The 27416-nt window shown below is 37.4% G+C and overlaps 2 protein-coding genes across 3 annotated transcripts; both read right to left on the bottom strand.

Moving 5' to 3' along the window:
• Positions 1–427: 427 nt before the first annotated feature.
• Positions 428–19269, bottom strand: mipepb (mitochondrial intermediate peptidase b). 2 transcript variants are annotated; one of them, XM_067433439.1, is made up of 19 exons: positions 18828–19267; positions 14045–14218; positions 13873–13961; positions 13697–13783; positions 13303–13366; positions 13035–13217; positions 12698–12854; positions 12526–12574; positions 12382–12442; positions 12217–12269; positions 11982–12135; positions 11802–11879; positions 5622–5826; positions 5351–5460; positions 5175–5249; positions 1611–1727; positions 1401–1522; positions 1123–1196; positions 428–1052 (listed from the first exon to the last, which is right to left on the bottom strand). In XM_067433439.1, the coding sequence occupies exons 1-19, from the start codon at positions 18954–18956 to the stop codon at positions 967–969; spliced, it is 2067 nt and encodes a 688-aa protein (XP_067289540.1). In that variant the 5' UTR covers positions 18957–19267; the 3' UTR covers positions 428–966. The 2 variants fall into 2 exon arrangements, with proteins under 2 accessions (XP_067289540.1, XP_067289539.1); XM_067433438.1 differs by having other exon boundaries at positions 428–1196; positions 18828–19269.
• A 4317-nt stretch (positions 19270–23586) lies between these two features.
• Positions 23587–27182, bottom strand: hmgn1b (high mobility group nucleosome binding domain 1b). The gene is made up of 6 exons (XM_067433566.1): positions 26962–27182; positions 25126–25152; positions 24992–25021; positions 24865–24900; positions 24662–24769; positions 23587–24574 (listed from the first exon to the last, which is right to left on the bottom strand). The coding sequence occupies exons 1-6, from the start codon at positions 26977–26979 to the stop codon at positions 24536–24538; spliced, it is 258 nt and encodes an 85-aa protein (XP_067289667.1). The 5' UTR covers positions 26980–27182; the 3' UTR covers positions 23587–24535.
• Between the last annotated feature and the right edge of the window lie 234 nt (positions 27183–27416).

Genomic DNA, 27416 nt, shown 5'->3' with positions numbered 1-27416 from the left:
ATTGACTAGTTTTTAGTATTTTGTTTAATTCAACAACTTATCACAGTTATAGAAATGTAATATTTGGCTTAGGTTTTGTTGTTGGGAAAAAAACACTAAATAATTTAATTGCTGAATTACCAATTATTAATTGAAATCAAATGTGTGTGCAGTAATGCTTCTCCTTTACCAACCTTTGTGAATGTTGAGATGTCTTTTACTGTGTCTGAATGATAACTTATAACAGATTTCCTCCTGGTGTCGATTCTAAATCTATTCTTTTTTGTTTGTTATATATGTAAAAATCTGTGTGAATAATAGAAAGGTCGCTGATTAACACTTGCAATTCAGTGTCGTGATGGTTTTAAAAAAAATTCTGAAGGTAGTAAAAAAGGTATTAAAAAGTAGTAAATTTAACTTAAGGATTGCTGTATATACCCTGTCCAAACACACAAGACTTTCATTCATCTTCAGAACACAAATGAAGATCTTTTTGAAGAAATCAGAGCTTTCGGTCCCTGCCCTCAATAGACTGCTATGCAACTATTCATATGTATATAAATCCATACGAATTGAGCGGTTTAGTCCAAATTTGTATTAGAATAAAAGCCTAAATTCAATCTGTTCATCATATAGTGATCGTGTCTCTTCAGAAAAGTTATACTAAACCTCTCAATTCATATGGATAAGTTTTACAATCTCTTTATGAGCTTTTTAAAGTGTCAGTTTTCATTTTTGGTTGAACTAACCCTTTAGTTATCATCACCTGCTATCATTGATGTTGAGTGTGGCAAAGTTTGCTTGACCTCTACACAGAATATTTCATGTGAAATGCAACTGATGCACAATAGATAGAAGTGAAGCCTAATTTTCCTGTCATATTTTCACATTTTAATAAGGCTTAAAAGGCTGCAAGACATTGAGGAAAACGTGAGGTGATTGATGACCAGTGTATGAGACTGAAATGAGGATCTTAGTGAAGTTCTACTAAACTGAGGGTTTTACATTTGCATCAAGGTCCAGCACTAGTGCATCAACAAAGTCTTCAATGGTAGTGGCCTTCTGAAGCATTCCTGAGAATACAAATCAGCCTGTGAATATGTACTTGTAACATTAACAGTTGGTGAAGTGTTTTATTATTACCTTGGACCATCAGCGTAGGCTCTTTACTACCTCCATGAGCGAGCATCTCTCTGCGGTAACGCTCTCCCATCACTCTGCAAATGAGACGGTTCACTTTGTATGTTAGGGTAGTGAACCCTAATGATTATAATATGTACAAACAACAGAAATAAGGACAATAGTATTTCCATCACTCTGGGTACAGTTTGGTGTACATTTGTGCACTCAGCATCCACCATAATGCATTATGCATGTGATAAAAAATGTCCTAAATAACAAGATAATGGCATTACACTGACCTACTGAAGGGGTCCTGTAGAAAGCACTGCCTCCACACCATAGAGGCAACCGCCCTGGACATGAGGTAGGAGTAATATTTAGCACCATAGCCAACCAGGTGACTAAATCTCAGCTGCCAAGCCTACAGAAGCAAATAAAATTTAGGATAAGCATTTGATTTTAAACATGTAAAAAAAAAAAAAACCTTTATCTGTGACACTGCAACTCACTGTGTCATAAACATATGATAACCCGTAAAATTTCTCCTGCATTTCTCTGAGGATTTCAGTGGTTGATCTGTATTGTGGTTTTCCATGATAAACCTGATCCAAAACTGCATAGAAAATCTGTTAAGAGAAGAATTAAACCAAAACCATAAATGACTCTTACTAGTAGACATTTAACCTTATAAAACCTACTGTATCATATATGATTTCCATATTTCTAAGGTCTCTAACTGATCAGCATGATCAAACCTATGCTGTAAAACATCTACTACATGCCTTATGTCATGTGATTGATAGTTTATACTTTTAAGCAAGTAAAAGGCCATTTAGTATAATTTTAAAGGGTTAGTTCACCCCAAAATAAAATTGACGTCATTAATGACTCACCCTAATGTCATTCCACACCCGTAAGACCTCCGTTCATCTTCACAACACAGTTTAAGATATTTTATATTTTAGACCGAGAGCGTATCTAAGTGTATGCACACTATACTGTCCATGTCCAAAAAAAGGTAATAAAAACATCATCAAAGTTGTCCACATGTGACATCAGTTAGTTCATTAGAATCTCTTGAAGCATCGGAAATACATTTTGGTCCAAAAAAAACAAAAACTACGACTTTATTCAGCATCAGTCTTCTCTTCCGCGTTTGTTTCCAAACCTCAAATAAAGATTCAAACGGTCATGAATCAGCGTATTGATTCATGATTCAGATCGCGTGTCAAACTGCTGAAATCACGTGACATTGGTGATCTGAATCATGAATCAATACGCTAATTCATAACCGTTTGGATCTTTATTTGAGGTTTGAAAACAAACACGGAAGAGAAGACAATGCTGAATAAAGTTGTAGTTTTTGCTATTTTGGGACCAACATGTATTTTCGATTCTTCAAGAGATTCTAATGAACTACCTGATGTTACTCCTTTGATGATTTTTTATTCACTTTCTGGACATGGACAGTATAATCTCTTAAAACGTCCTGGTCAGGTTGTGGTACACGTGTCTTCTGGCTGTCTGGAATCTTACTTCAAGTGTTGTGAAGTAAACGTAAGAATACATAATTTATTGTGAGTAATATTTAAAATTAACTCTTACCGGAATGAAGCAAACTAGGGTCACTTGATTAGCAGTACATCATTTTTGTTTAGAAAAATTGTTAAAGGCATAATATGTAAAAAAGTTGGATTTAAATATCCAAAAACCACTAGAACAAGGCTATATATTTTGTTGACTAACATTATCCCAAATTTTTCCAAGAGTGTTTAAAACCAGAGAAATAAGCGAATATAACCAGGACACGGACCATGGCCGTGCGTCGCCCATCAATTACATCATACCCGCGTTATCCTTGATTTCCGGTTACCCCAAATACACACGAGCGGATGCAGAAGCAGAAGCGTCTGCTGCATAATAAAAGCTCTGCAAAATCTCCATCATACTATATGAGCCATAGAAGCCTGATGAACCAAATATGATACCAAAAAATCCAAACTTTGCTCTAAAAGTTTAGATGCTTTAGAGGTTTAAAATGCTTTCTCTAAAGGTTTAATAAATGGTTTTATGAAAAAAAGAAAAAAATGTCTGACTATAATGTCAGGCTTTACAGGGATATAGGGTTAGTTCTCCAAAAAATGACATTTCATTTCAATGTCAATCACTCACCCCCATGTTGTTCCAAACCCGCAAGACCTTTGTTCATCTTCAGAACATAAATTAAGATATATTTGATGAAATCTGAAAGCTCTCTGACCCCTTCATAGACAGCACTTTCAAGGGCCAGAAAGGTAATAAAGAGATTATTAAAATAGTCCATGTGACTCCAGTGGTTCAACCTTAATTTTTAAGAGTTGCGTAAGAGTTGAATAAAGCTGTCATTTTTGTTCGTTTTTTGCGCACAAAAAGTATTCTTGTCACTTTATAAAATTAAGATTGAACCACTGGAGTCACATTGACTATTTTAACAATTTTATTACTACCTTTCTGGACCTTGAAAGTGGTCATTAAATTGCTCTTTTATTATCTATTTAAGATATTTTATATTTTAGTCCCAGAGCAAATGCAGTCTATGCACATTTTACTGTCCATGTCCAGAAACGTGATTTCAGAACTTTGGCAGTTTGACACGTGATCCAAACTGCTGAAATCATGTTGGCGATCCGAATCATTGATCGATTCACTGATTCATGGCCGTTTGTCTTTATTTGAGGTTTGAAAACAAACGCGGAAGAGAAGACTGATGCTGAATAAAGTCGTAGTTTTTGTTGTTTTTGGACCAAAATGTATTTTCGATGCTTCAAGAGATTCTAATGAACTAACTGATGTCACATATGGACTACTTTGATGATGTTTTTATTCCTTTTCTGGACATGGACTGTAAAGTGTGCATAGACTGCATATGCTCTGGGACTAAAATATAAAATATCTTAAACTGTGTTCTGAAGATGAACGGAGGTCTTACGGGTTTGGAACGACATTAAGGTGAGTCATTAATGACATAAATTTCCTTTTTGGGTAAACTAACCGTTAAATTTGTGTTTTACGAAGACGAACGAAGGTCTTACAGGTTTGGAATGACATGAGGGTGCGTAATTAATGACAGAAATTGCATTTTTCTACTTGTCCTTTAAAGCAGTACTTCAGCGCTGGGAAGATGAATGTGTATTCAAACTGGGTCATCAATGTAGTAGAAATGTGAAATTATTTTTTTAATTTGGTGCCTTCTAGACTGAGAAAAGACAGAAAATGTATTTTTGTCTCATGGGGATGAAAGACAACAATTCCTAGAATGCTGGCCTACAAGGCCACTCCCAAAGCCACCTAATAGATTACTTGATCACTTTCCCACCGCGACCGCGTTCATTTTCATAAAATCAGTTCAGTTAGAGAACAATTAAAAACTGAACGTGCCTGTTCAAAATAATGTGATTTAGCCGCTGAGGGAGTGTCACAGCCCAAGCGCTGCAGGATTCAGATTACATTTACCGTGATGAATGCGCTGAATGAGCTCTCATGATGAGAGCTGAGGTAAACGTGACCATGCTCGCGGCAGTTGTTCACAGCGCGTGTTCAGTCTGATGCATTTTCAGTTCGTGCCTTTGGAAGCTTAACTTTCATAGGAATTCATTTGAGAAGTTGAAACACTCGCTTTGTTCCACCGGCAGCTCTGTTTACATGAATGCCTGCGGCTGTCTGAGCCGAGTGCTGTGAGTGCGACCCCACCCCCCATGTGTGAGTTGAAAACATGCGGAAATAGCTCCCTCTGCTGGCTGTAGTCTTTAGCCTCTGGCCAAGAATTCCTCCAATGACGCAAATTGACAATATTTGCGTCATCTGAGGATTTTTTCCTAAAATAAAATGGTGTATAAAAACGGTTATTCGAATATACTCCAGGGTTTCTACTGATACAAAGCCATATACTAATCGCTGAAGTAACCCATTAAGGTAACTGGAATTTCTAACTGAAATAAACAGTCACAATTACTCCTGATTCAATAAAGCTCTGACATTCTTCATACCAGCACAATAGTTCTCTATGACAGAGCGGTGATATCGGTCTTTATTACCTGTAGCTGAGTGTCAGCAGCACTACAAACCCTTTTAGACTCACATAGACGGGACACTAGGCTCTCTGGGAGGGGCTGCAGAGAACAAAAGACTTGTTAAATCAACATGCAGTTCTTCTAATGGGGTTCAGATACAGAGATGATGAACCCTGAAGCAGGTACGCGCACACACCCACCTCTCCAGTCTGATAATGACGCGCAAACTGCCTCACAACCCGATAATCTGAGGCGAAATACTCCATCAGAACAGAAGGGACTTCAGCAAAGTCTGTGGAGCACCTGGTTCCTTTATTGATACAGGAATAAATCTCAGGTCAAACTGGTAGTTAATTGCCATGTAAATTCAATTTGTTATATTTAAACACTTCCCAATTATTTTATTCAGGCTAAAAGAGGAGTGTAAATTAGCACCTGTAGTAATCATCACCAAATAATCAGTTAACTGACCTGTGACATGCTGATAGCGTGTCCTGCCTAACATGGAGTGCATGGCATGTCCCATCTCATGAAACAGGTTTTCCACCATGGAGGGAGTGAGTAGAGATGGGGTTTTGCCACTGGGTGGAGGTAGACTCAGCATCAGCACCACAACTGGCAGCTGGTAAACGCCATCTTTACTCAGCCGACCACCGCGGATGGTGAAGTGACAGTCCTGCCATACAGGGGGAACAGTTTGTTCATGAATAAATAAAACAATATACTGTTTACACTACCATTCAAAAGTTTGCAGTTGGTTAAATGTTTTGGTAACACTTTAGGGGTACAATTCTCAATTACAAACTATGAACTACAACTTTTGCCTTAATAAACTCCTAATAACTGTTTTCTATGCTTTGTCTATTCGGACCCCATTTGATGTTTCCCCTCATTAAAAAATGGCTCCCTTCACCTCAGTTGCATAAAATCACACTCAGGGTCTTTGAGGTCCAAACATTAAAATGAATGGGAAAAACCCAAAAAGTAAGAGTCAACAAAATAAATAGATCCGGCATACATCTGACATTTTCCACATAGAACTGAAGGCCTGGTACTAGCACAAATGCAATGTGGAACAAACATGCTCATAAATGTATAGGTGATAGTTTAAATTATATGTATTCATTTTTTAATAATTTTTATAGTCACTCTGTAAATGTGACCCTGAGTGTAAAGGGGAAATGAGGACCGTATGTAAGGTAGTTGTTAAGTTTAGGTATTTGGTAGGATTAAGAATGTAGAATATGATCAAGGCATTAATATGTGCTTTATAAGGGCTAATAAACAGCCAATATCCTGGAAAAGTGCATGCTAATAAACAATTGGACACTAAAGTGTTACCATTTTTTTGTGTGTTTTTGAAAAGTCTCTTACACGCATCAAGTCTGTATTAGTTGATACAAATATTTAGTAATAATGGGAAATATTATTACAATTTCAAAGATTTTAAAATGTAATTTATTCCTGTGATGCAAAGCTGAGCTTTCAGCATCATTACTTCAATCTTCAGTGTCACATGATCCTTCAGAAATCATTCTAGTATAAATGTTGAAAAAAAGTTGTCTTGTTTAATATTTTTGTTGAAACCACAATACAGCTCGGGAGGAACACATTCAAATGATCAATCCAATCATGACAAGAGGAGGCATATACATAACCGACAGTAGGGCTGAGTGATTATGGGTAGAACTCTTTATGGCTCTAGTACTTCAGAAGTCCATTTAAACGTATACATGTGAATGAAAAACAATGGCCTTATCACAGTATGATAATGCCTATGCAAGGGACTCATCAATATGCTGATTGGGGACTGTTGGGACACTCCAGACACAGGATGGTTCTGTCTGCGGAGACAGAGTCGTTTACACCTCAATGACACATTTGCACCACAGGAGGCATTCCACTACATACTACTTGTCTACAACTGTGTTCTAACATGTATCTATGTCATGTTTAGTCTCATCTGACAGCTCATAAAATAAACTTAATGGTGGTGAGACAATAAAGTATCCCAATGTACAACCTAGGAGATATTGCTTAAACATGCACTGGGGAGAATATGTTAAAGGGACAGTGTTTATCTGCTTACCCCCAGGGTACCGGCAGGTGTGTTTGTTTCTTCAGTAGAACACGAATTAAGATTTTTAACTCCAACCGTTGCTCGTATAATACATGCCAATGGGGTCTATTTAGAATTACACCTCATTGACATGCGTTATACAAGCAACGGTTGTAATGGAGTTAAAAATGTAACACTTTAATATGGGGAACACATGTTCACTATTAACAATGATTTCCACCTCGATTAACTCCTAATTTACTGCTTATTGATAGTTAGTAAGGTAGTTATTGTAGCACTTTTTAGTTTAGGTACTGGGTAGGATTATGGGATGTAGAATAAGGCAGGGTTTTCCAAACTTTATAATGCCAAGAACCCCCAAATATGATGAAACTTTTTGAGGGACCCCCTTCCTAAAATCAATCTATTTTTATGTACGAAAACATGTTTAAACTGTTAGATAAATATGAAGTGTGACATTATAAATACAACATATTGTATTCCATCTTAAATTGGTTATTAATGTTTGATGTATAAACCTGAAGAAGAACATTTTTAATTAAAAAATGTTTTTTTTACAACTTTCACAATAAATGCATGCAAGCAGTGTACATATTATGTTAAGAAAACAATATAAAAAAGATAAAGGGGACTATAGTGAGAAAAACTCAATAGAGACACAAAGCAAACAATTCATACACAAAGCAAATACAATTCTGGATTGTATACGGCAAGAAAGGAGAGAAACATTTAGAAATAAACCAATTAGAATATTCGGTAGACTTGATCTATTTTTGCTTTGTCTTTATTCTCTGAAATTTTCTGGGGACCCCTTAAAACCTTCTGGAGGACCCCTGGGGGTCCCCGGACCCAAGTTTGAAAACACCTGGAATAAGGTCATGAAGAATAAGGCATTAATATGTGCTTAATAAGTTCTAATAAACAGCCAATATCCTAGTAATTTGCATGCTAATAAGCAACTAGTTAATAGTTAATAACTGAACTTTAAAATAAAGTGTTACCGTTAAAAAAATCTTAATTTGTGTTCTACTGAAGAAACCAACACACCTTCATTTTTGGGTGAACTATCCCTTTAATGTACTTCTCCCCCTCTTGATCACCACCCAGCGTTTTTTTGGTGTTTAACGCTCATGTTTAATAATGCTTTGCTCAGGGTATTAGAAGGTAACTGTTGTTCGGGGAGAAAGGCTTAACTCTGTAAAGGTGAGTAATCTGGGTACTCAGACAGCGCTCCAAATGCGCATACGGTACTCTCTTACTTATTTACGTCGAATTATTTGCAAGTGTGAACCTGTGAATCTTATACAAATAGAAAGTTTAAAAGAATAGCATTTATTTGAAATAGAAATCTTTTGTAACATTATAAATGCTTTTAACTCATGTTTGATAAATCTAATGCATCCTTTTCAGTTTTCAGCATCTTTTGCATATTTGAACACTTTCCAGCAGTGACTGTATGATTTTGAGATCCGTCTTTTCACACTGAGGACGACTGAGGAACTCAAACACAACTATTAAAAACAGGTTCAAGCATTCACTGATGCTCAGGAAGGAAACACGGTGCATTAAGAACTGGGGGTGAAAACTTTTTGAATTTGAAGATCAAGTCGAATTGTAATTAATTTGTCTTCCAAGAAACATGCAAGTATCTTCTGTTACTTCTGAAGGCCAGTTCTAAAAAAAACTATTGATATTTATATAAGAAAATAACATAAGAAAGAACAAAATAAGAAAAAAATGGGACATCATTATCCAGTTCACAAGTTTTCACCCCCGGCTCTTAATGCACCGATTTTTCTTCTGGAGCATCACTCAGTGTTTGAAACTTTTTTTTTAATAGTTGTGTTTAAGTCCCTCAATTGTCCTCAGTTTGAAAAAAATGGATCTTAAAATCATACAGACACTGCTGGAGAGAGTTCAAATATGCAAAAGAATGCTGAAAACACTGAGTTTTTTCTAAAGAATGTTGGGCAGTGATCAGGACAGACAAGGGACCAAAAAAAGGCTGTGGATCATCCAGGTAACAACACAGCATTAAGAATCAATGGTTCATAAACTTTTGAAATGGGTAATATACTGTATATTTATAGTAAACTATATGTAATTTTTGTAAACATAAAATATCCTATTCATGACAGTACTAAATAAAAAAGAACAGGCATTTTGTATGACCTTATTTTGTTTAAAGTTACATTTTCTGCAAGAGGTTCACATACTTTTGAACTTGCAACTGTGAATGTGTGTGTGTGTGTGTGTGTGTGTGTGTGTGTGTGTGTGTGTGTGTGTGTGTGTGTGTGTCCATTCCATTTGAATATATACAAAATAAGTACAAAAGTATTGGGACACCTTTCAATTACACAAACAGGGACAGTTTTGACAGTGCATTCTAAATACATGGACATTAATATTGAGTTGGTAAGCATTACGATTTCACTTCACTGGAAGTAAGGGGCAAAGTCAAACCCCTGAAAAACAGCCCCATACCATAATCCCCATACCATAACCCCTCGTCCACCAAACTTTACAATTGGCACATTGCAGTCAAGGCAGTTAATGTTTTTCTGCCGTCCGGCAAACCCAGACTCGTCCATCAGACTGCCAAACGGAGAAGTGGGATTTATCACTAAACAAAACACGTTTCCACTGTTCCAAAGTGCAGTGGCAACATCACAATATGGTGATGTGAGGCTTGAATGCAGATGCTAGGCCATGGAAACCCATTCCATGAAGCTCTCACCAAACAGTTTTTGTGCTGATATTCATGCCAGTGAAATTTTGGAACTCTTAAGCTATGAAATGCAGCAGTGCATAGCCAACTTTTACGCACCATGCATTTTGCACTCAGTGACCATGCTCTGTGACTTTACATGGTCTTCTGCTTTGTGGCTGAGTTGTTGCTGTTCCTAAATGCTTCTACTTTCCAATAATAAAAAAAAGGAAAATCTATCTGGGATAAAATTTCACAAACTGAAGAAACTGAGGAAAGGTGGTATCCCATCACAGTAACATGCTTGAATTTACTGAGCTCTTCAGAACAACCCATTTTTTCCACAAATGTTTGTAAATGCAGACTGCATGGTTAGGTGTTTAATTTTATACACCTGTGTCATTGGGTCAGATTGAAACACCCGAATTGAATAATTAAGAGGTGTGTCCAAACACTTTTTGTCCATTGAGTGGCCGTTTACACTACAATCCCAATAAACACAGAACGTTCCCCTAACGTTCCCATATGGTTCTCGTTTGGTTATGTTTGTGGGGAACCAAATAAGAACGTTCTGGGAACATTCTCTATTGGTTGAGTTTTTGTAAACTAAAGAGAACCTTCCCAGAACGTTACCTGCAGGTTATCTTTTAGATTTTATTTTTTATAATATATATGCGGGGTATTTGTATATTTCGTTGCTGCGCGCCTCCGATTTGCATACGCTTCTCCAGCACGCGCTTTCTTCTGTCTTCTACAGAAAGACGCGCACTCGCGTAATTTAAAACATAACGGTCATTTCATTTTTTTACCGACTGACTGACATTAGTTTATCGATCTTTATTGAATAATAAGTTATAATTAATAAATATAGGAGTGTAAATAGTGTTATTTTAGAGATATTTTACACGTAAACGAAGACAACATGATGTTAACCGAGAACTTTTTGTTTATTGACCAAAAGAGAGAAGTTGGCTACGTCCCGTTAATTCAGTGGCAAGAAATTAATAAAATGTTATCAGTTAAAGTAATATTTATTACTTTTTTTAATGTCTGTGAACTGGTTGTGCAGTGTCAGTGACAGGCCTACAAGTTACAAAATGTACATTAATGCATTACATTCAATCTTATTTATTCCTCCATATGAAGGTTCATGTGCTTGAAAAACTTATATTGATTAAACAAGTTCAAACATGACATGGTTTGTAGTAGCCTACTAGGCTGATTACGTCCATTGATCAGTCTTCTATGCCGCTTAACGGGACGCGAATGCTGGGCTATAACTGACGTACAGCAGGGTAAATGAATGGAGGGAAGAGGTTAGGGGAACGTTCTGGAAAGGTTAGGGGAACGTTCTCCAAACCAATAGGGAACGTTCTATTTACGTAAAGAAAACTTTCCTGGCTAACCAATAGAGAACGTTAGGACGTCTGTTCTGGGAACCAAAAATTGTTATCTGGGATGTTTTCAACCATAACTATCTATACATTTTGGTCATTCATTTAGACAACAGCATTTAGGGGGACTGAAAATGCATACTTTTTAAAACATGTTTTAAAGTGCAAGTTTTTGAAAACAATACTTTTATCATCTCAATGTAAACCACAAAAAGGCGAGTTTGTGCAAACGGTGACGTTGTGTTCACTGTGCAGGCATGTAGTGTTTCTTTTCATTGTGGCATTGGCAACTATTGGCCTGGCATGCATAATACAGCATTTTTAGTTGTTTTCGGATCACTTTGACAACGTTGTCCTATGTACATGAAAAACACAAAGGAAAAACCTTTCCACTTTTAGTATATCATGTAAAATGTACCCTTTGTGTGTGTATGCATTGTACAGAATCAGTCAAGAGCAGACAGCTGTACCTGGTGAGGTTTATCGGGTCTACGGAAGAAATCACAGTAAATGTATCCCAGCAGTCCCTCTGTTTCATGGACCAGGGCCTGTTTGCAGCACAAGAAACCATCTGCATAAATACACCTGTAAATAATTGACGGAAGGTTGATCTTAAAAACTGAGTGAACGAAGATGGAGGAGCAGCTCACCAGCTTGCGAACATCTTCACTCCACACTTCACCCATCTTTGGCTGCACCGCTTGAAAAGAAACGCCCAGAAGCTGCGTGAAGAGATGGTTGAGTCCCTCCATGCAAGCACCGAGAGAGAAGTACGGACTGTAGACGCTGGGATCAATGTTAAACCTACAGGTATATAAACGTATATGAGCATAAACACGAAGTAGATGGCTTATTCAGACCGATGTATGCATGGAAACGCCTTACTTTTCTGTTCTTATGGCGCCGCTGAGGTATGCATGATCCCACGGCATCACTTCCTGACACGTGAAAAATGATATTTATGAAATCTGTTTGCATGTGTGATGCAAACGAAAAAAAGGGGAAAACAATGTTCACAAAACGAATCCAGTGGACAAAATAAACATTTACAGGATTTGTTGAGTGTGTTTTCTTCTTCATTTCTTTCATCATCTCGAAGTCCTTTGATGTTCTGTGTTATGACGAACAAAAAAAGGAAGCTTTACAACCCATCAAAGAATATCATTCAAAAATAGCAGTTAATGTGAAACATACCTGTCAAAGAGTTTTTCTGTTAGCAGCTTCAAAAACTTCATCACAGTCTCTGTAAAACAAACAAATTTGTTTACACGTTTGCTTTTACTGCTCCTTCATTTGCAGATTTTAAACAAAAGCAGCAATGAGGTATATAGCCAGCAGTTGATGATCTGCTTAAAAGCCGTTTTACCTGGGTTTTTAGCCATTGTTCCCTTCAAAGCCCTGTGTGCAAACGACTCATAGCCCACTAATGTTGCCAGCTCATGTCTACAAGCCAAAAGCTCATCCAGACAAAGCAAGAGACTAGCGTTGGGGTACAGAAAGATTTTATACGCAGCTTCCCGCACCTACCAGAGAGACAAAAAAGACGCTTGAACATGCAATTGAAAGCATAGCTTGCTATTCAGCTCACATAAACAGCCAATCGCATCACATGAACGTGACAGATTTTTGTGCACCTTTAATAAGCTCAAGCATCACACAAACAGATGGTACCCAAGTAAACAGAATCATTTGATCATACACACCAGCTCATTAGGAGAGTCAGCATGCAACCCGCCGATCTGAATGCGGTCCCCGTCTATAGAGAAGCAGTGACGGATGTGCTCTGGTAGAACTTGCTTCTCAACGGCGTTTGGAAGCTGAGAGCCGCTCAAAAACTCATTGTTAAGATCTAGTAGCTTCACATTCAGAGCGACAGCCTTGCTCCTCTGAGATGAATCATAAAGAAAGATTATAATCAGTATTATCACATAAGAGCAGGCTTGTATTTTGGGCTTAAAGGGTTGTTCTCACCTTTGCTTCATCCAGATGTATTCCACTGATCTCAAAATCGAACATGAAGAGCTCTGCCACTCTCCTAAACCAATAAAATAACCACATACATTACCATTTTTATTAAATGAATTAAACATTTTATTCAGCAAGGATGCATTCAATTGATCAAAAGCGACAATAATATAGTTTCAAAAAGTTTATATTTCAAATAAATGCTGTACTTTCTATTCATCAAAGAATCCCAAAAATCTATCAAGGTGTCTACTGAAATCCTTTTTCAACATTGGTAATAATAATGTGTCTCTTTAGAACCAAATCAGCATTTTACAATGATTCCTGAAGGATCATGTAACACTAAAGACTGGAGTAATGTATTGTCAGCTAATACATTTTAAAATGTATTAAAACCTGCCTAGTGTCTGGGTCCAGTGTGGCCAAAACAGCCTCGTTTCCCAGCAAATTCTTCAGGCTCTGACACAAATCAACATTTGTATTGAGTCTGTAACATACACACACACACACGAATAAAAATCAAACACAAATATTGTTTAACATTAAAACCTGAATAACCAGATGACCGATACCCACATTTCCACAACAGTTCCGATATCAACGCAGGTCCTTTCCGCTGCCTCCCGGAACGCGGCATCCGGATGAGCCACTTTAATGAAATCTGCCTGTAACAAACACAAAACACTGGGATTTAACAGAACCCCAACAAGAATCACAGTTTACATTACACCGACACAATAAAGTTTACCAGGTCTGCCACTTTGCATAAGCTGTCAGACAGCTGGTCAAAGGTTTCCACAGTGACGGCACCAGGAGGATGTGTGCAAGCCCTGTGGACCAGTAATTCTGCTTCCCTGAGAGCCTGACACAGAGAAATCTGGAAACCGGCAGGACTGCTGAGCTCCGATACTCCAAAAAGACCCTACGAACAAAGAGGAAAGATACTTCACTGCAAAACAAGGGCAATACAATTGTAGTCATTTGAAAGAGCTGGATGAAAATATTTTAATCTGACTTGTGATGCAGCCTGGATTCATAATCACACCAAACTGAGTAAGGGTTCTCACAAGGTTTTCTCTATTTCTGTACCCTAATGGTGGCCTAGAAATCTAGATGCACCCTAGCGGCAGCAAATCTAATCTGCCACGAGTGTCGTCTCACAACTCTCAATAAACTTCTGAGCTGTAAAAAACAAACTCTGGTCACGCCAATCACATCGTGTATAGAGTCGGTGGGCGGGGCTTAACATAATGACGGCAGAGCTGCGCTTGCGTGCTACTAGTAAACACAGAAGCTGGCGAACGGCGGTCTTTCGAATCAGCTTTGGCCGCAACTCTGGAAGACTTGGAGTTAAGCTTTTCTCTGAGAAAAGAACGGCACTGAAGTCATTCTTAAAAAGGGAAGATGTGTTCTGAGTTTTGCCGACCAGATACGGCGAAAGTTTAATCTACTAACTCTGGTTGGTTGTAGCGTTATCCTATTGTGTGCAGAGGGAGTTTGAAAGACTACCGTTTATCCCGCCCCTCGGATTGAGCCCTGTTAATGGTGATCTTGATGTGGGTCTGGCTTGTCAGGCTAACCTAATGGAGTTTGGGCTCTTTGACATTGTCAACAATCTCTTCTCTTCAACATCATTCTCTACACTATTCACATAGTAAAACTAGGGCTGGGTACTGACACAAATTTCATGATTCGATTTCCATTCACAAGTTTACGATTCAATTCGATATTGATTATTGTGGATATATATCAGATACAGTACATGGCAAAATTTCAACAACTAATGCTGTAAACTGTACAGGGAGTCAGTTGGTACTAAATTATTATAATATTGAAAGTTAAAAATAAATGATTTAAATACAAACATAAATTACACTCAATTTTTTTTAATAATAAAGTTATAATACTAACTTTACAATTACATCATCATGTTTTTACTCTAATTTGTTTTTTGAAATATAAACATTTAAATGGTGGCAGTCATAAAAACTTGACAGATTTATTCAAGCATGCATTAATACTGAAGAACATTACAAATGATAATGAATACATAATGTGGTGCATACATTTATCAAAATGCTCATCGCTAGAGTTCATTTTTCTGACTATCGAGTTTATGGTCATCGAATATGGTTTTTCTGAGATAAATGTGACGTTATGTGACATATGACAAGCTGTTTTAATGACGTCTTTCCGTGGTTGAAACACTGATTGGGTGATTACATGTGATTTTGGTAAATGTTAATGTATCTTTTAACATACCGTGCATGCGGAAAGTATTCACAGCGTTTCACTTTTTCCAATTTTTTTTATGTTACAGCCTTATTCCAAAATGAATTAAATAAAAAAGAAAATGTTCAATTCTACAAACAATACCCCACAATGGCAATGTGAAAGAAGTGTGTTTGAAATAATATATATAAAACACATGTACATAATTTTTCACAGCCTTTGTCATTACACTCAAAATTGAGCTCAGGTGCATCCTGTTTCCACTGATCATCCATTGAATGTTTCTACAACTTGGAGAAATTCAGTTAATTGGACATGATTTGGAAAGGCACACACCTGTCTACATTAACAGTGCATGTCAGAGCACAAACCAAGCCATGAAGTCTAAGGAATTGTCTGTAGACCCCAAAACAGGATTGTATCGAGGCACAGATCTGAGGAAGGGTACATAAACATTTCTGCAGTATTGAGGGTCCCAATGAGTACAATGGCCTCATTATCTGTAAATGGAAGAGGTTTGGAACCATCAGGGACTTTTCCTATAGCTGGCCGCCCGGCCAAACTGAGTGATCAGGGGAAAAAACCTTAGTCAGAGAGGGCACCAAGAACCTGATGGTCACTCTTTCAGAGCTTCAGCGTTCCTCTGTGAAGAAAGGAGAACCTTCCAGAAGAACAACCATCTCTGCAGCACTCCACCAATCAGGCCTGTATGGTAAAATGGCCAGACGGAAGCCACTCCTCAGTAAAAGGCCGCTTGGAGTTAGCCAAAAGGCACCTGAAGGACCCCTTAGACCACAAGAAACAAAATTCTCTGGTCTAATTAAACTTTTTGGCCTGAATGGCAAGTGTCATGTCTGGAGGAAACCAGGCACTGCTCATTCCCTGGCCAATACCAACCCTACAGTGAAGCAAGGTGGTGGCAGCATCATGCTGTGGGGATGTTTTTCAGTGGCAGGAACTGGGAGGCTAGTCAGGATCAAGGGAAAGATGAATGCAGCAACAGAGACATCCCTGATAAAATAAAAAAAAACTATTCCAGAGCGCTCTGGACCTCAGACTGGGGTGAAGGTTCCTCTTCCAACAGGACAATGACCCTAAGTACACAGCCAAGATAACAAAAGAAGTGGCTACGAGACAACTCTGTGAATGTCCTTGAGTTGCCCAGCCAGAGCCCAGACTTAAACCCAATTGAACCTTTTTGGAGAGATCTGAAAATGGCTGTGCACCGACGCTCCCCATCCAACCTGATGGAGCTTGACAGGTCCTACAAAGACGAATAAGAAAATGACCAAAAATATGTGTGCCAAGTTTGTAGCATCACACTCAAAACAAGGCTGTAATTTGTGCCAAAGGTGCTTCACCAAAGTATTGATTGAAGGCTGTGGATAATTATGTATGATTTACAAAGATTTCAAACAAACTTCTTTCCTGTTTTCATTATGGGTTATTACTTGTAGAATTGAGGAAAAGAAGAATGAATTTAATCCATTTTGGAAGAAGGCTATAACAACAAAATGTGGCAAAGGGGAAGTGCTTTGAATACTTTCTGGATGCACTGTACCTTTAGATGTTCATTCATGTTTATTTCGTGCTGTATTAAAGTGGAGATGTTCAGTTCACATGCCACTTCTCTTAAACTGAGGTGCTACTGTGATCTATCACGCCACACTATTTAAACAGCACCAAAATGGTATTTAATTTTTTAATTTCATAAATAAAATGGATGTAAATTGAAATCTGAGACTTTGTTTCATAGCAAACGTAACAAAGATTTTAATTGGATAGCAGGGGCTCTACAATGTTCTGTTCATTCATCAACTGAAAACAGGATGAATAATCGATTCTTGGGATTTAAGAATCAATATCGGTTCATAAAAATGATTAAAATGAATCGATTAAAATAAAATAAAAATCTATATTTTTTACCCAGCCCTAGTTAAAACAGTGCAGCGCTTTCAGGTTCTACGCCAGAATGCCGGTTCATTATTGGCCAGCTCTTGTGTCAGGATCACATCGTGGTGCTCATTTAAACAGCTTCGGCCAATGGTGTTCCAATGTAGAACCTGGAAGCACAGCACTGTGTTTACTACATCAACAGCATAGCATAATGACACAGACGAGAAGAAATAGTTGAATAAAGTTTCTATTTTTGGGAGGGTGTAACAAAATGTATTCTCGTTGCTTCATATTATTAGGGTTGAACTACTGGAGTCACATGGACGATTTTATGTCTTCACTACCTTTCTGGGCCTTAAAAGTTGAAATGATGTTGCTGCCTCTGGCTGGTTCAGAAACCTTTCGGATTTCATCAAAATATCTTAATTTGTGCTCCAAAGTTGAACAAAGGTCTTATGGGTTTGGAATGACTTGAGGTAATTAATGACAGAATTTTTTTATTTTTGTGTGAATTATCCTTTTTAAATGTCCTTATCGAACTGAAACCTAATCCTGGCTTAATCCATGCCCTACCTGTGAAACCGGGACTTTATAATATTATGGATTCGACTACACTGATATTATTGGATGATAACAAAATTTGTTTTCTGCAGAGCTGCTTTATAGCTGATATAAATATTTCATAATTGACAAATTCTTTAACATCATTCGACACTGTTTTGGAACTGAATTGAAGGTGTTCACACCATGTCGTTATTATGGTAATTACTAGATTTAAACTGTAAAAAAGAAGTCATTTCCTCGTAAAAGGTACAATTTGTAAGGCAGGAATTTGACTGTGTGTACCACCTGACTGCTGGAGATTCCTTTATGCGTTTAACACTTGTTATCATCTTGAAGTTACGACATGGCGGAGTGAATGCAACATGAATAAACATTGAACTTGAGCTGAATAATAACTCTATTGTCGTAGCTGCTTATTGTTATTGCCGAACTGAATCAACACTGAACTGACTTGAGCTAATACTTCTTAAGAGATCCTTTAAAGAATAATTTGTCTTGTATTTGATTAAGTTTACATTATAGATCATTATTTTCCTCTTTATTAATGTGAAGTTGTTTTCAAACTATTTGGTGTAATATTAATAAAGGTAAGATAGAAAGTGGAAAGATATTCACAAATTAAGAGTGGAAAGATATTCACAAATTAAGATGTTATAATCATTATACAATGTAACCATAGCATTAAATTAAAAACAATTTTTTTTAAAGTAATTAAAACATAATAATGAATAAAATAATGCCAGTTTAGGTCGGTCATAATCAGTTTAGGTTGTACACCCTTTTGCTGTTAAAGCACAAATATTAAGGTCTTCTTAAATGATATATTATAAAAGTCTCACCACATTTTTCTGTAAATGTTCCAGTCGTTGGTGCTGAACATTAAACGCTGCTCCAACAGCAGACCATGTGTTGACAGTGCGTCTGTAGAGCGCGTGCGAGCGCTGCAGCAAGAGCCGCGCGCAGCGCATCACTGATCATCACACACAACACTACTATTACAACATCAGGCCCGTGAGAACGCGCACTGTGAAACACCCATGCCGGCTCTTATAAGTATTATGCAAACATTACGAATTAACAAGTTTCCCAGTTTGTAAATCTGCGGAGATCAGCTGTGAATGTCACCTCTCACACGAAAATCCAACGTAAGGTTTCACTTCGGCACTTTCTATAATTACCACAAAAAAGCGTACACGTAACTGTTTAGTTAAAGAAATACAATCCAGAAATTTGCTATATTGATATATTTTACAAATGTATTTGGTTATGTGCAGCTATTAATCCTGTTTATTTGTTGTTGTTTTTTTTACATCATACACTAACGAAACTGTGCGGAGGTTGCGTAAATAGTGACGTATATCTCAGACAGTCAATAAATCCATCCAAAGCACCAAACAAAAGGTCGCCTTGCCCTTGTTCTTCACTAATACACGGGTGAACATGTTTCACACGAAGATAAGCTTTGTTGTTTTGAGTTAATGGCAGGTTTAAGTCAACTGTGGAATTAATTTCGATTCAGAATCTGAATTTGAAGAGATTAGATCGCAAACTACAGTCAAACCACTTTAAATCACATTGCTTTTTTGTCTTGAGAAAAGTTCTAACAGCTAAATAAAACATTCAAACTGTATGCTTCTCCAGATGATCTGTCAAAATCAAGGACAGACAAGTTCCCTAATTTACTTTTTAGTTAAGTCAGTTTGTTTTCAATTCTGACAAATGACTATAAAGTAATCTAACCAACAACATTAGATTTACAAAGCCATGTTGGGAGAAAATAAGGAATGTGGCACCAAAAACAAAACTCAGACACTCCCTGGCCTTAAGCTGAAGTATGTTCGAATATAAACAAAAACCAGTATGACAGACATTTTCTAGGTCATCATGGTCAAAAAATGTTTGGGTGGGGGTTGGGATTAAAATCACATATGGCTGGGCAACTGCTTATCCATTTATCTTATTAGACAGTTTCTCTGTTTTCGTGTGGGAACAGGGCGACTGTTGATGTCACTTCCTGTGCCAACAGGTGCTGTTTGTGTGCTCAGATCCATCTGTCTCACATCTGATTCAGTGATTAAAATACACACATCAGTACAAAGCTGTTTTTGACTAATGTAAATTTGGTTGATTTTGTACGTGTGCATATATTCATATCATATCAAATGGATTAAGTACTTTAGTGGAATAGACCAGTTATAGAAATCAAATTAATTACATCCTTACACATAACTTGTAATACATGACTTTTATATGATAAAAATTACCCAGTCAGACCCATCAAAATGCATTGCAACCTAAAATGTTTTTGCAGGGAATTAGACAAGACAATCTTCAAATAATTTTGTAGAATGATTACTTGTTAAATCAAACAAAACTCTTGAAAAGTCCATATGCATACAAAAGAATACATGTGTACTGTGAATCTAATACAGACAACTAGTCATAAAAACAAAATTCAAAATTAGACACTAACAAAAAGTTATATGGTATTAACATGTTTATTTTTGGACACATACCATAGTAATGCCAGTGTTATTTTATCTTAATTGTGATCCTATTATAGTTTTTTAGTAATATTTTGAACATTCATATTTTTTTCTGTTTTCATATTTTGTATATTCTTTAAAGGGTCTACTACTGATGTATTTTGTAAATTATACTCCTGCATATATATTGTTCTCGTAAAAGGTGTAAATTTGTTAACGGTCACAATTGTGTTTGGTATAACACAGTATTTCAATTGAAAACACAGGTCCCGGCTGCCAATCCTAGTCATCATCCGGTCACTTGCACACAGTTCAAAACTACCAGATGTGTCGTACCTCTTAGATGTGCATGACACCCCAAGTGCTGTGTGTAGCATCACCACCCTTCCCACACTTGAAAAAGAGGCAACTGAAAGTGGCTGCAACAGTGATGGCCCAGATAGGGAGCATCTACGCTAAATGGCCCACCTGCCAGGCAGACCACGAAATGGTGATGCAGAGGTAAACCAACCAGGACAAGGCAGATGTCCTCAAGAAGCAAACAGTGCGACCCAACCCCCACGGGTAGGGCACACCAAGCGGTTCTCATGAACATCCAGCCTATCCTCCACAGTTCACATCTGCAAAGTTGAAAGTAATTTCTGTTGCAGCTTTGAAAGTCAGTGGATAATTTCTATTCTTCTTCTATTAAAAGGTTTTATACAGCCTATCAGTAATCACTCTTGTAAGATCATGTGAAGTGTCCCAAACATTTTTTTTTTAACACTGATCAGTGTATAGCTAAATGGAAGAAGAATTTTCCTCAGCACAGTGTGTGCACCCATGGTCATACTTACAAACCCGATTCCAAAAAAGTTGGGTCACTGTACAAATTGTGAATAAAAACAAATGCAATGATGTGGAAGTTTCAAATTTCAATATTTTATTCAGAATACAACATTTGACATATCAAATGTTAAAATGAGAAAATGTATAATTTCAAGGTAAAATTATTAGATTTTAAATTTCATGGCATCAACACATCTAAAAAAAAATTGGGACAAGGCCATGTTTACCACTGTGGCATCCCCTCTTCTTTTTATAACAGTCTGCAAACTTCTGGGGACTGAGGAGAGACAAGTTGCTGAAGTTTAGGAATAGGAATGTTGTCCCATTCTTGTCTAGTACAGGCTTCTGTTTGCTCAAGTGTCTTAGGTCTTCTTTGTCGCATTTTCCTCTTTATGATGCGCAAAATGCTTTTTATGGGTGAAAGATCTTGACTGCAGGCTGGCCATTTCAGTACCTGGATCCTTCTTCTACACAGCCATGATGTTGTATTGATGCAATATTTGGCCTGGCATTGTCATGTTGAAAAATGCAAGGTCTTCCCTGAAAGAGACGACATCTGGATGAGTGCATGTTCTAGAGATTGGATATACCTCTCAGTTTTCATGGTGCCTTTCCAAAAGTGCAAGCTGCCCATGCCAAACACTCATGCAACCCCATACCATCAGAGATGCAGGCTTCTGAAATTAGCTCTGATAACAACTTGGGTTGTCCTTGTCCTCTTTAGTCCAGATGACATGGTGTCCCAGTTTTCCAAAAAGATCTTCACCTTTTGATTCGTCTAACCCCAGAAGTTTTCCACTTGGCCACAGTCCATTTTAAATTAGCCTTGGCCCAGAGAAAATGCCAGCAGATCATGTTTAGAGATCGCTTATTTTTGACCTATAGTTTTACTGACAATTGTGTTCACAAGACGTTTTCTGGAAGTGTTCCTGAGCCCAGCATTGGGGGAATTGGTGATCCTCTACCCATCTTGACTTTTGAGAGACACTGCCACTCTGAGATGCTCTTTTTATACCCAAACATGTTGCCAGTTGACCTAACAAGTTGCATATTGGTCCTCCAGCTGTTCCTTATTTGTACATTTAACTATTCTGGCCTTTAATTGCTTCCTGTCCCAACTTTTTGGGAATGTGTAGCTCCCATGAAATCCAAAATAAGCCAATATTTGGCTTGACATTTCAAAATGTCTCACTTTCAACATTTGATATGTTATCTATATTCTATTATGAATAAAATATAAGTTAACAGATTTGTAAATTATTGCATTTTTTTAATCACAATTTGTAGTGTCTCAACTTATTTGGAATCGGGTTTGTAGAAAGTACACTGCAAAAAAATGCACACAGCATGCACACCTAGGAGGTCCAACACATCCGCAAAAATAAACAAATGACAACTGGGATCAACAGCTAAACCGTTTTCAATTGAAGAATTTGTATAAATTCTGACTCTGCTGTTTCTATTGTGACCTAATATTTCACCAATTTAACCAACATAAAATCAAAAGGCATACAGTTTGTGTGTTAGGGAGTTCTGTCTAAGAATTTGGGATTAAACAGGTTAATGTTTCATGTTTAGTTTGTTAATTTAGTTCAAGTTAAAGGGATAGTTCCCTCAAAAATTAAAATTCTGTCATCATTTACATAATTTAATGTCAGTAACCAAGCAGATCTCTGCAGCCATTGATTAACATAGTAGGGGAAAATACTCTGGTACAGCTTGAGCGTGACTATATGACAGAACTTTCAACTATCCCTTTAAACTCAGTGAAAATGAAATATTTCCTTGAAAACCAGCTGAAATAAAATAAGTCATTTTTTTAAACATTTATTTCATTGCAAGTAATGAAAGTGCTTTAGTAACACTTTAGTTCAAGGTCCAATTCTCACTATTAACTAGTTGCTTATTAGCATGCATATTACTAGCAGATATTGGCTGTTTATTGGTACATATTAATGCCTTATTCTGCATTACCTTTAATCCTATACCCAATACCTACACATAAATACATTACTTACTGGTAATAATCAGTAACTAGGAGTTAATAGTGAGAATTGGACCCTAATCCAAAGTGTAATCAGCATTGCATTTTTAACGGTTTTAGTTAACTGTAATAACCCTGGTTAGTTCTTTGAAATAGTATGGTACACGTAGAATATGACAAACTGCAGAATTTGAATGTGCAGATATTTAATAGACCATTTTAATATACACACATACACAATGCAAGTGTTACTAACCCTACAGTGATAAATGTAACTTCAAAATCAAAGGGAGAACAGGGTATCACAACTGATTTTTATTGGCTTGTTTTATCGAACCATAACACACAGAGAAACATCTATAAACAATGATCAAAAGAAACTGTACATTTATAATTGATATCTAAGTCCCACAAAAATATTGCTACTGCTGGTCAGAACGCTTTACAACTAATGAGATTTTCCACGTAATGACTCGTTTGTCTCGAATTTTCCACTTTAATAATACGTTTGGATATTAAAGAATCGCTGGCTTTGCGGAGATATTTATCCCACGTCTGCCATCGGTACCATAACACAAACTGGACATAAAGCCCCCCAAATAATTTTACAGCAGTTTTACAAATTTATTGCGGTACTATCACAGAAGGGACAAAATCAATACACACGAAGCACAAGCCTGACATGAACTCCAGTACTAGAGAATATGTTTATTTAGCAGAAATGATTATGGAGAACTGCAGTTAACATATGGAACACAGCTTACAAATGTTCTACAAGTAATCTTTCGCCTTATAAACAATAAACAATGAGTTATTTGCCCGCCCCTCCCTCCCCAAACACACATTACAGGTTACACAAACACACACGCACACACAAAAAATAAAATCCCTCATAAAGCCAATGGAATGTTAGTCATACGGACAAGCTCGATAAGATGTCCAGCTGTCTGCGTAAATGACATGCCCGCAACCTGCCCCTCTACCTCTCACTTTGAAAGCGACAGCAGAGAGGGGGAAAAAAAACTCCTGTCGACATTTACGATGACGGTAGTTTTTTCTGCCCAATGTACAAATGCTGGATATGATGAGATCACTTTCAAAATGTTTCTTTTCTTCCATAAAAAATGTGTCTCTACAATCAAACTACTAAAAAACCTGCCTTTAGAAAATAGTAGATAAAAATATTCCCCTGAATTGTACAAGAAAAGAGGTACAGGGAGTGCTGGTAAAAGATGAGACCTCAGCAAAATTATTCCCCGTCTTCCTTCTTGTCGCCGTCTTCCGTTGCCTGAAAAAACATCACATTGGAGTTAATCAAACATCTTCACTTAAGATCACATCACAAATTATGTAAGGGTGATATACAAAACGTTACCTCTTCGTCATCTTTTGTCTCTCCGTTTTCTGCAGGCACCTCCTCTTTCTTCTCCTCCTCCTTGGGCTCCTTGGGTTCCTTTGTTTTCTTAGGTTTGGCAGGTGCCTTCTACATTGGGTCAAATCAATGTTCATTTTATTGCTAAGTTACAGTCTATAGTTTCATTTATATTTTTATTATTTTGATTTCAGCATTTTCCTTACCTTTGGCTTAGGCTCTGCCTTTGGGGGTGCAGGTTTCTATAAATGAAAAGAGTTATAATACATCAATTAATAAACAAACAATTGTCATATTTGTTTGATAAATTTAAACAAAAACGGGTATACTCACGTTTACCAACCTCTCCGACCTTCTTTTAGGCTGCAAAGCAGTGACAGGGTTAAACCATATAACTTTATTTTGATGGAATAAAATATTTTTTTCATTAAAAATGTATTTTCATGCAAAACGTGGGATCTGCTTACCTCAGAGACTTCAGCATCATTGTTCGCCTATAAGTGTATAAACAAGTGTTATTCTCATTAGTACACAAGTCCAACAATGTAATTTAACAGATCAACTATTCTTTTAGAAGACATATTTGGAGGGAAAATGCATATTTCTTCAAATGAGAAATAATTGTATTTTTGTGTGTGCAAAAGGTGTCTTAATTTGCATAGACATTTAAAGGCAGCATAAGCAGTCAATAATTGGTTACAACGTAAACAAACTAAACATATGGTACTAAATCGCTTTTAACTTTTAATAATGTAAATGAAAACCATTTTGACATGAATAACCTAGTCAGTACTTTAACGATAAGACTCCCTAAATACAACATAACAAAAACAGTTCCTGATTCAATTTCAGTCGGACATGACGCAAGTTATAACTTGTTTCGTAAGTGAATAAAGTTTCAAAACCGTGAATTTGGTAACCAAAAATTCATTAAAAACAACAGGATTATACAAGTCACTCTTTCGATAAACAGACAAGTCTGCGGTATGTTTTTGATTCATTAAAAAAAGAATCGGCTCATCAGAGTCATTCGTTCGGGAACCGGACTACATTGTTCGTGATGTATGGTTGTTTCATTCAAAAGAATCGGTTGAAATGATTCATTCATTAGAAAAACAGATCTACCCGGGCCACGCTGTACGCTTTAATACACTAAAAAGAATCGGATCATAAGAGTCATTCGCTTTTGGATCGGATGAAATGGTTGCTGTATGTTTCGTACTAAGGATTGTGTATTTTTCTTGAAGAAACGACTCCCAAACACCCATCCAGTTAGCAGTTTATCATTGTTTATGTCCTGCCTCCTTTCGCCCATGCTGTGCTGTTCCGTCCTTTTTTTTATTGCAGTCTTGTGCGCAGCGCACCGCCCCCTTCATGGACAGCGACTCATTCAACGCTGATTAATGGAGATTTGCTCTCGCCCCACCGACCCCGCTCTGTGACATTCCCGCCATTCACTTTCAAACACAACATCCCGAGGTGCACAGCCGCGAGGGAAAAAAACACTACAGAATATACCAGAATAATAGGAAACACCAAACAGTGGCGCTATGATGTGCAAGAATACCGCCATTGCATAATCTACCACTTGCACGATCAAATATGTCGAGACGCAATCGTGCACTAAAGCCCTAACGCACGAATTAAATCCCTAATGCACGACTATGAGCGGCAGGGTGAAATATTGCACCGTCTGTCACTGTGTATTCAGACCCACGGCGAGTTTTAAATCATCGGGGTTGCGCGAAAGGGCAGCCATGACACTAAAAAACCCCCGAGCCTTTACAAAGACATGTTTGAGACATTTCAGCAGACCATACTAAGAATATAAACTGCGTTCAATTAATATATAAATAAATATTCGATGCAACAATTTGACTTGATGTCCTGCGCGCGACGTTCTTTAGGTCGCGAGTGTAACGTATAAGCTGCACATAAACGAGAACTAAGATCGTTACACCCCCTTTGTCTGATGCATGTCGACAGAGATTTGTAAACAAAAACACGACAAACATAATATACATGCACAGATCACACCACATATCCGCGTATGCATGAAAATTAATCTGATTTTAATGAACCCAGAGAGGGAAAAAATCTCAGTCGCGCGCTCTCAAATCAAAACACGCGTTTTAAAAAACAAGTATGCAAAGACAAAATTTCACGCATACCGCTGCAACAGAAGAAAAATAAGCACATTTGCATGCAACGTGTATGCATTGTTATTTTCATTCGGGTTTTTTATACTGCAATTCTATTAAAGATGGTGCCTCGATATATTAAGAAACCAATGCACTACTTACTTTGCTCCTTTTAGGCATGGCTGTAGGTTTTCACAACTCGCAAAAAATCAAGGCGGTTAAAAATGCAAGATGCACGGATTTAACGCTGAAAAACAGTCGGCACTGTGACTAGAGCGCGGTTAAAGATTCACACAGTAGGTTTGATCACAGTATAGGAAGACGTTAACGCTCGTCCGAAACAAAAACCTGCTCAAACCGGATTGGATTCTCCTCCTCCTCCTTCTTCTTCCCTATTCAATTCATCACAGGCCGACCTGACAGAGAATTTACGAATCCCACTATGGCGATGCCTTCTGTCATGAATATTAATTAGGCCGTGGTGACGTTCATTGGTACCCGTCCAATCACATCCTTTGATTACTATTCATGAGCCATGCCATACTTAGAGTACATTTCGTTCATTGGCCAGCAGAATAGCGTCCCCTTGCCAACGACTGCATTTAAGCCAATCAGAG

The sequence above is a fragment of the Pseudorasbora parva genome, chromosome 23, assembly GCF_024679245.1.
Source record: "Pseudorasbora parva isolate DD20220531a chromosome 23, ASM2467924v1, whole genome shotgun sequence".
NCBI classification, from domain to species: domain Eukaryota; kingdom Metazoa; phylum Chordata; class Actinopteri; order Cypriniformes; family Gobionidae; genus Pseudorasbora; species Pseudorasbora parva.
The sequence above is the reverse complement of the archived record's forward strand: the minus strand, read 5'-3'. Positions and strand labels throughout refer to the sequence as shown.

What these genes read in the sequence shown, in the direction of transcription:
- hmgn1b (XM_067433566.1), bottom strand. An exon ending in GGTCGGAGAGGTTGGTAAAC is followed by an intron (nt 24,901 to 24,991) that starts GTGAGTATACCC and finishes TTTCATTTATAG; the next exon opens with AAACCTGCACCCCCAAAGGC. An exon ending in AGGCAGAGCCTAAGCCAAAG is followed by an intron (nt 24,770 to 24,864) that starts GTAAGGAAAATG and finishes GACCCAATGTAG; the next exon opens with AAGGCACCTGCCAAACCTAA.
- mipepb (XM_067433438.1), bottom strand. Translation starts at nt 18,956, where the DNA reads ATGCGCTGCGCGCGGCTCTTGCTGCAGCGCTCGCACGCGCTCTACAGA. An exon ending in TATGCAAAGTGGCAGACCTG is followed by an intron (nt 13,962 to 14,044) that starts GTAAACTTTATT and finishes TGTTTGTTACAG; the next exon opens with GCAGATTTCATTAAAGTGGC. An exon ending in ACGCTATCAGCATGTCACAG is followed by an intron (nt 5,461 to 5,621) that starts GTCAGTTAACTG and finishes GTATCAATAAAG; the next exon opens with GAACCAGGTGCTCCACAGAC.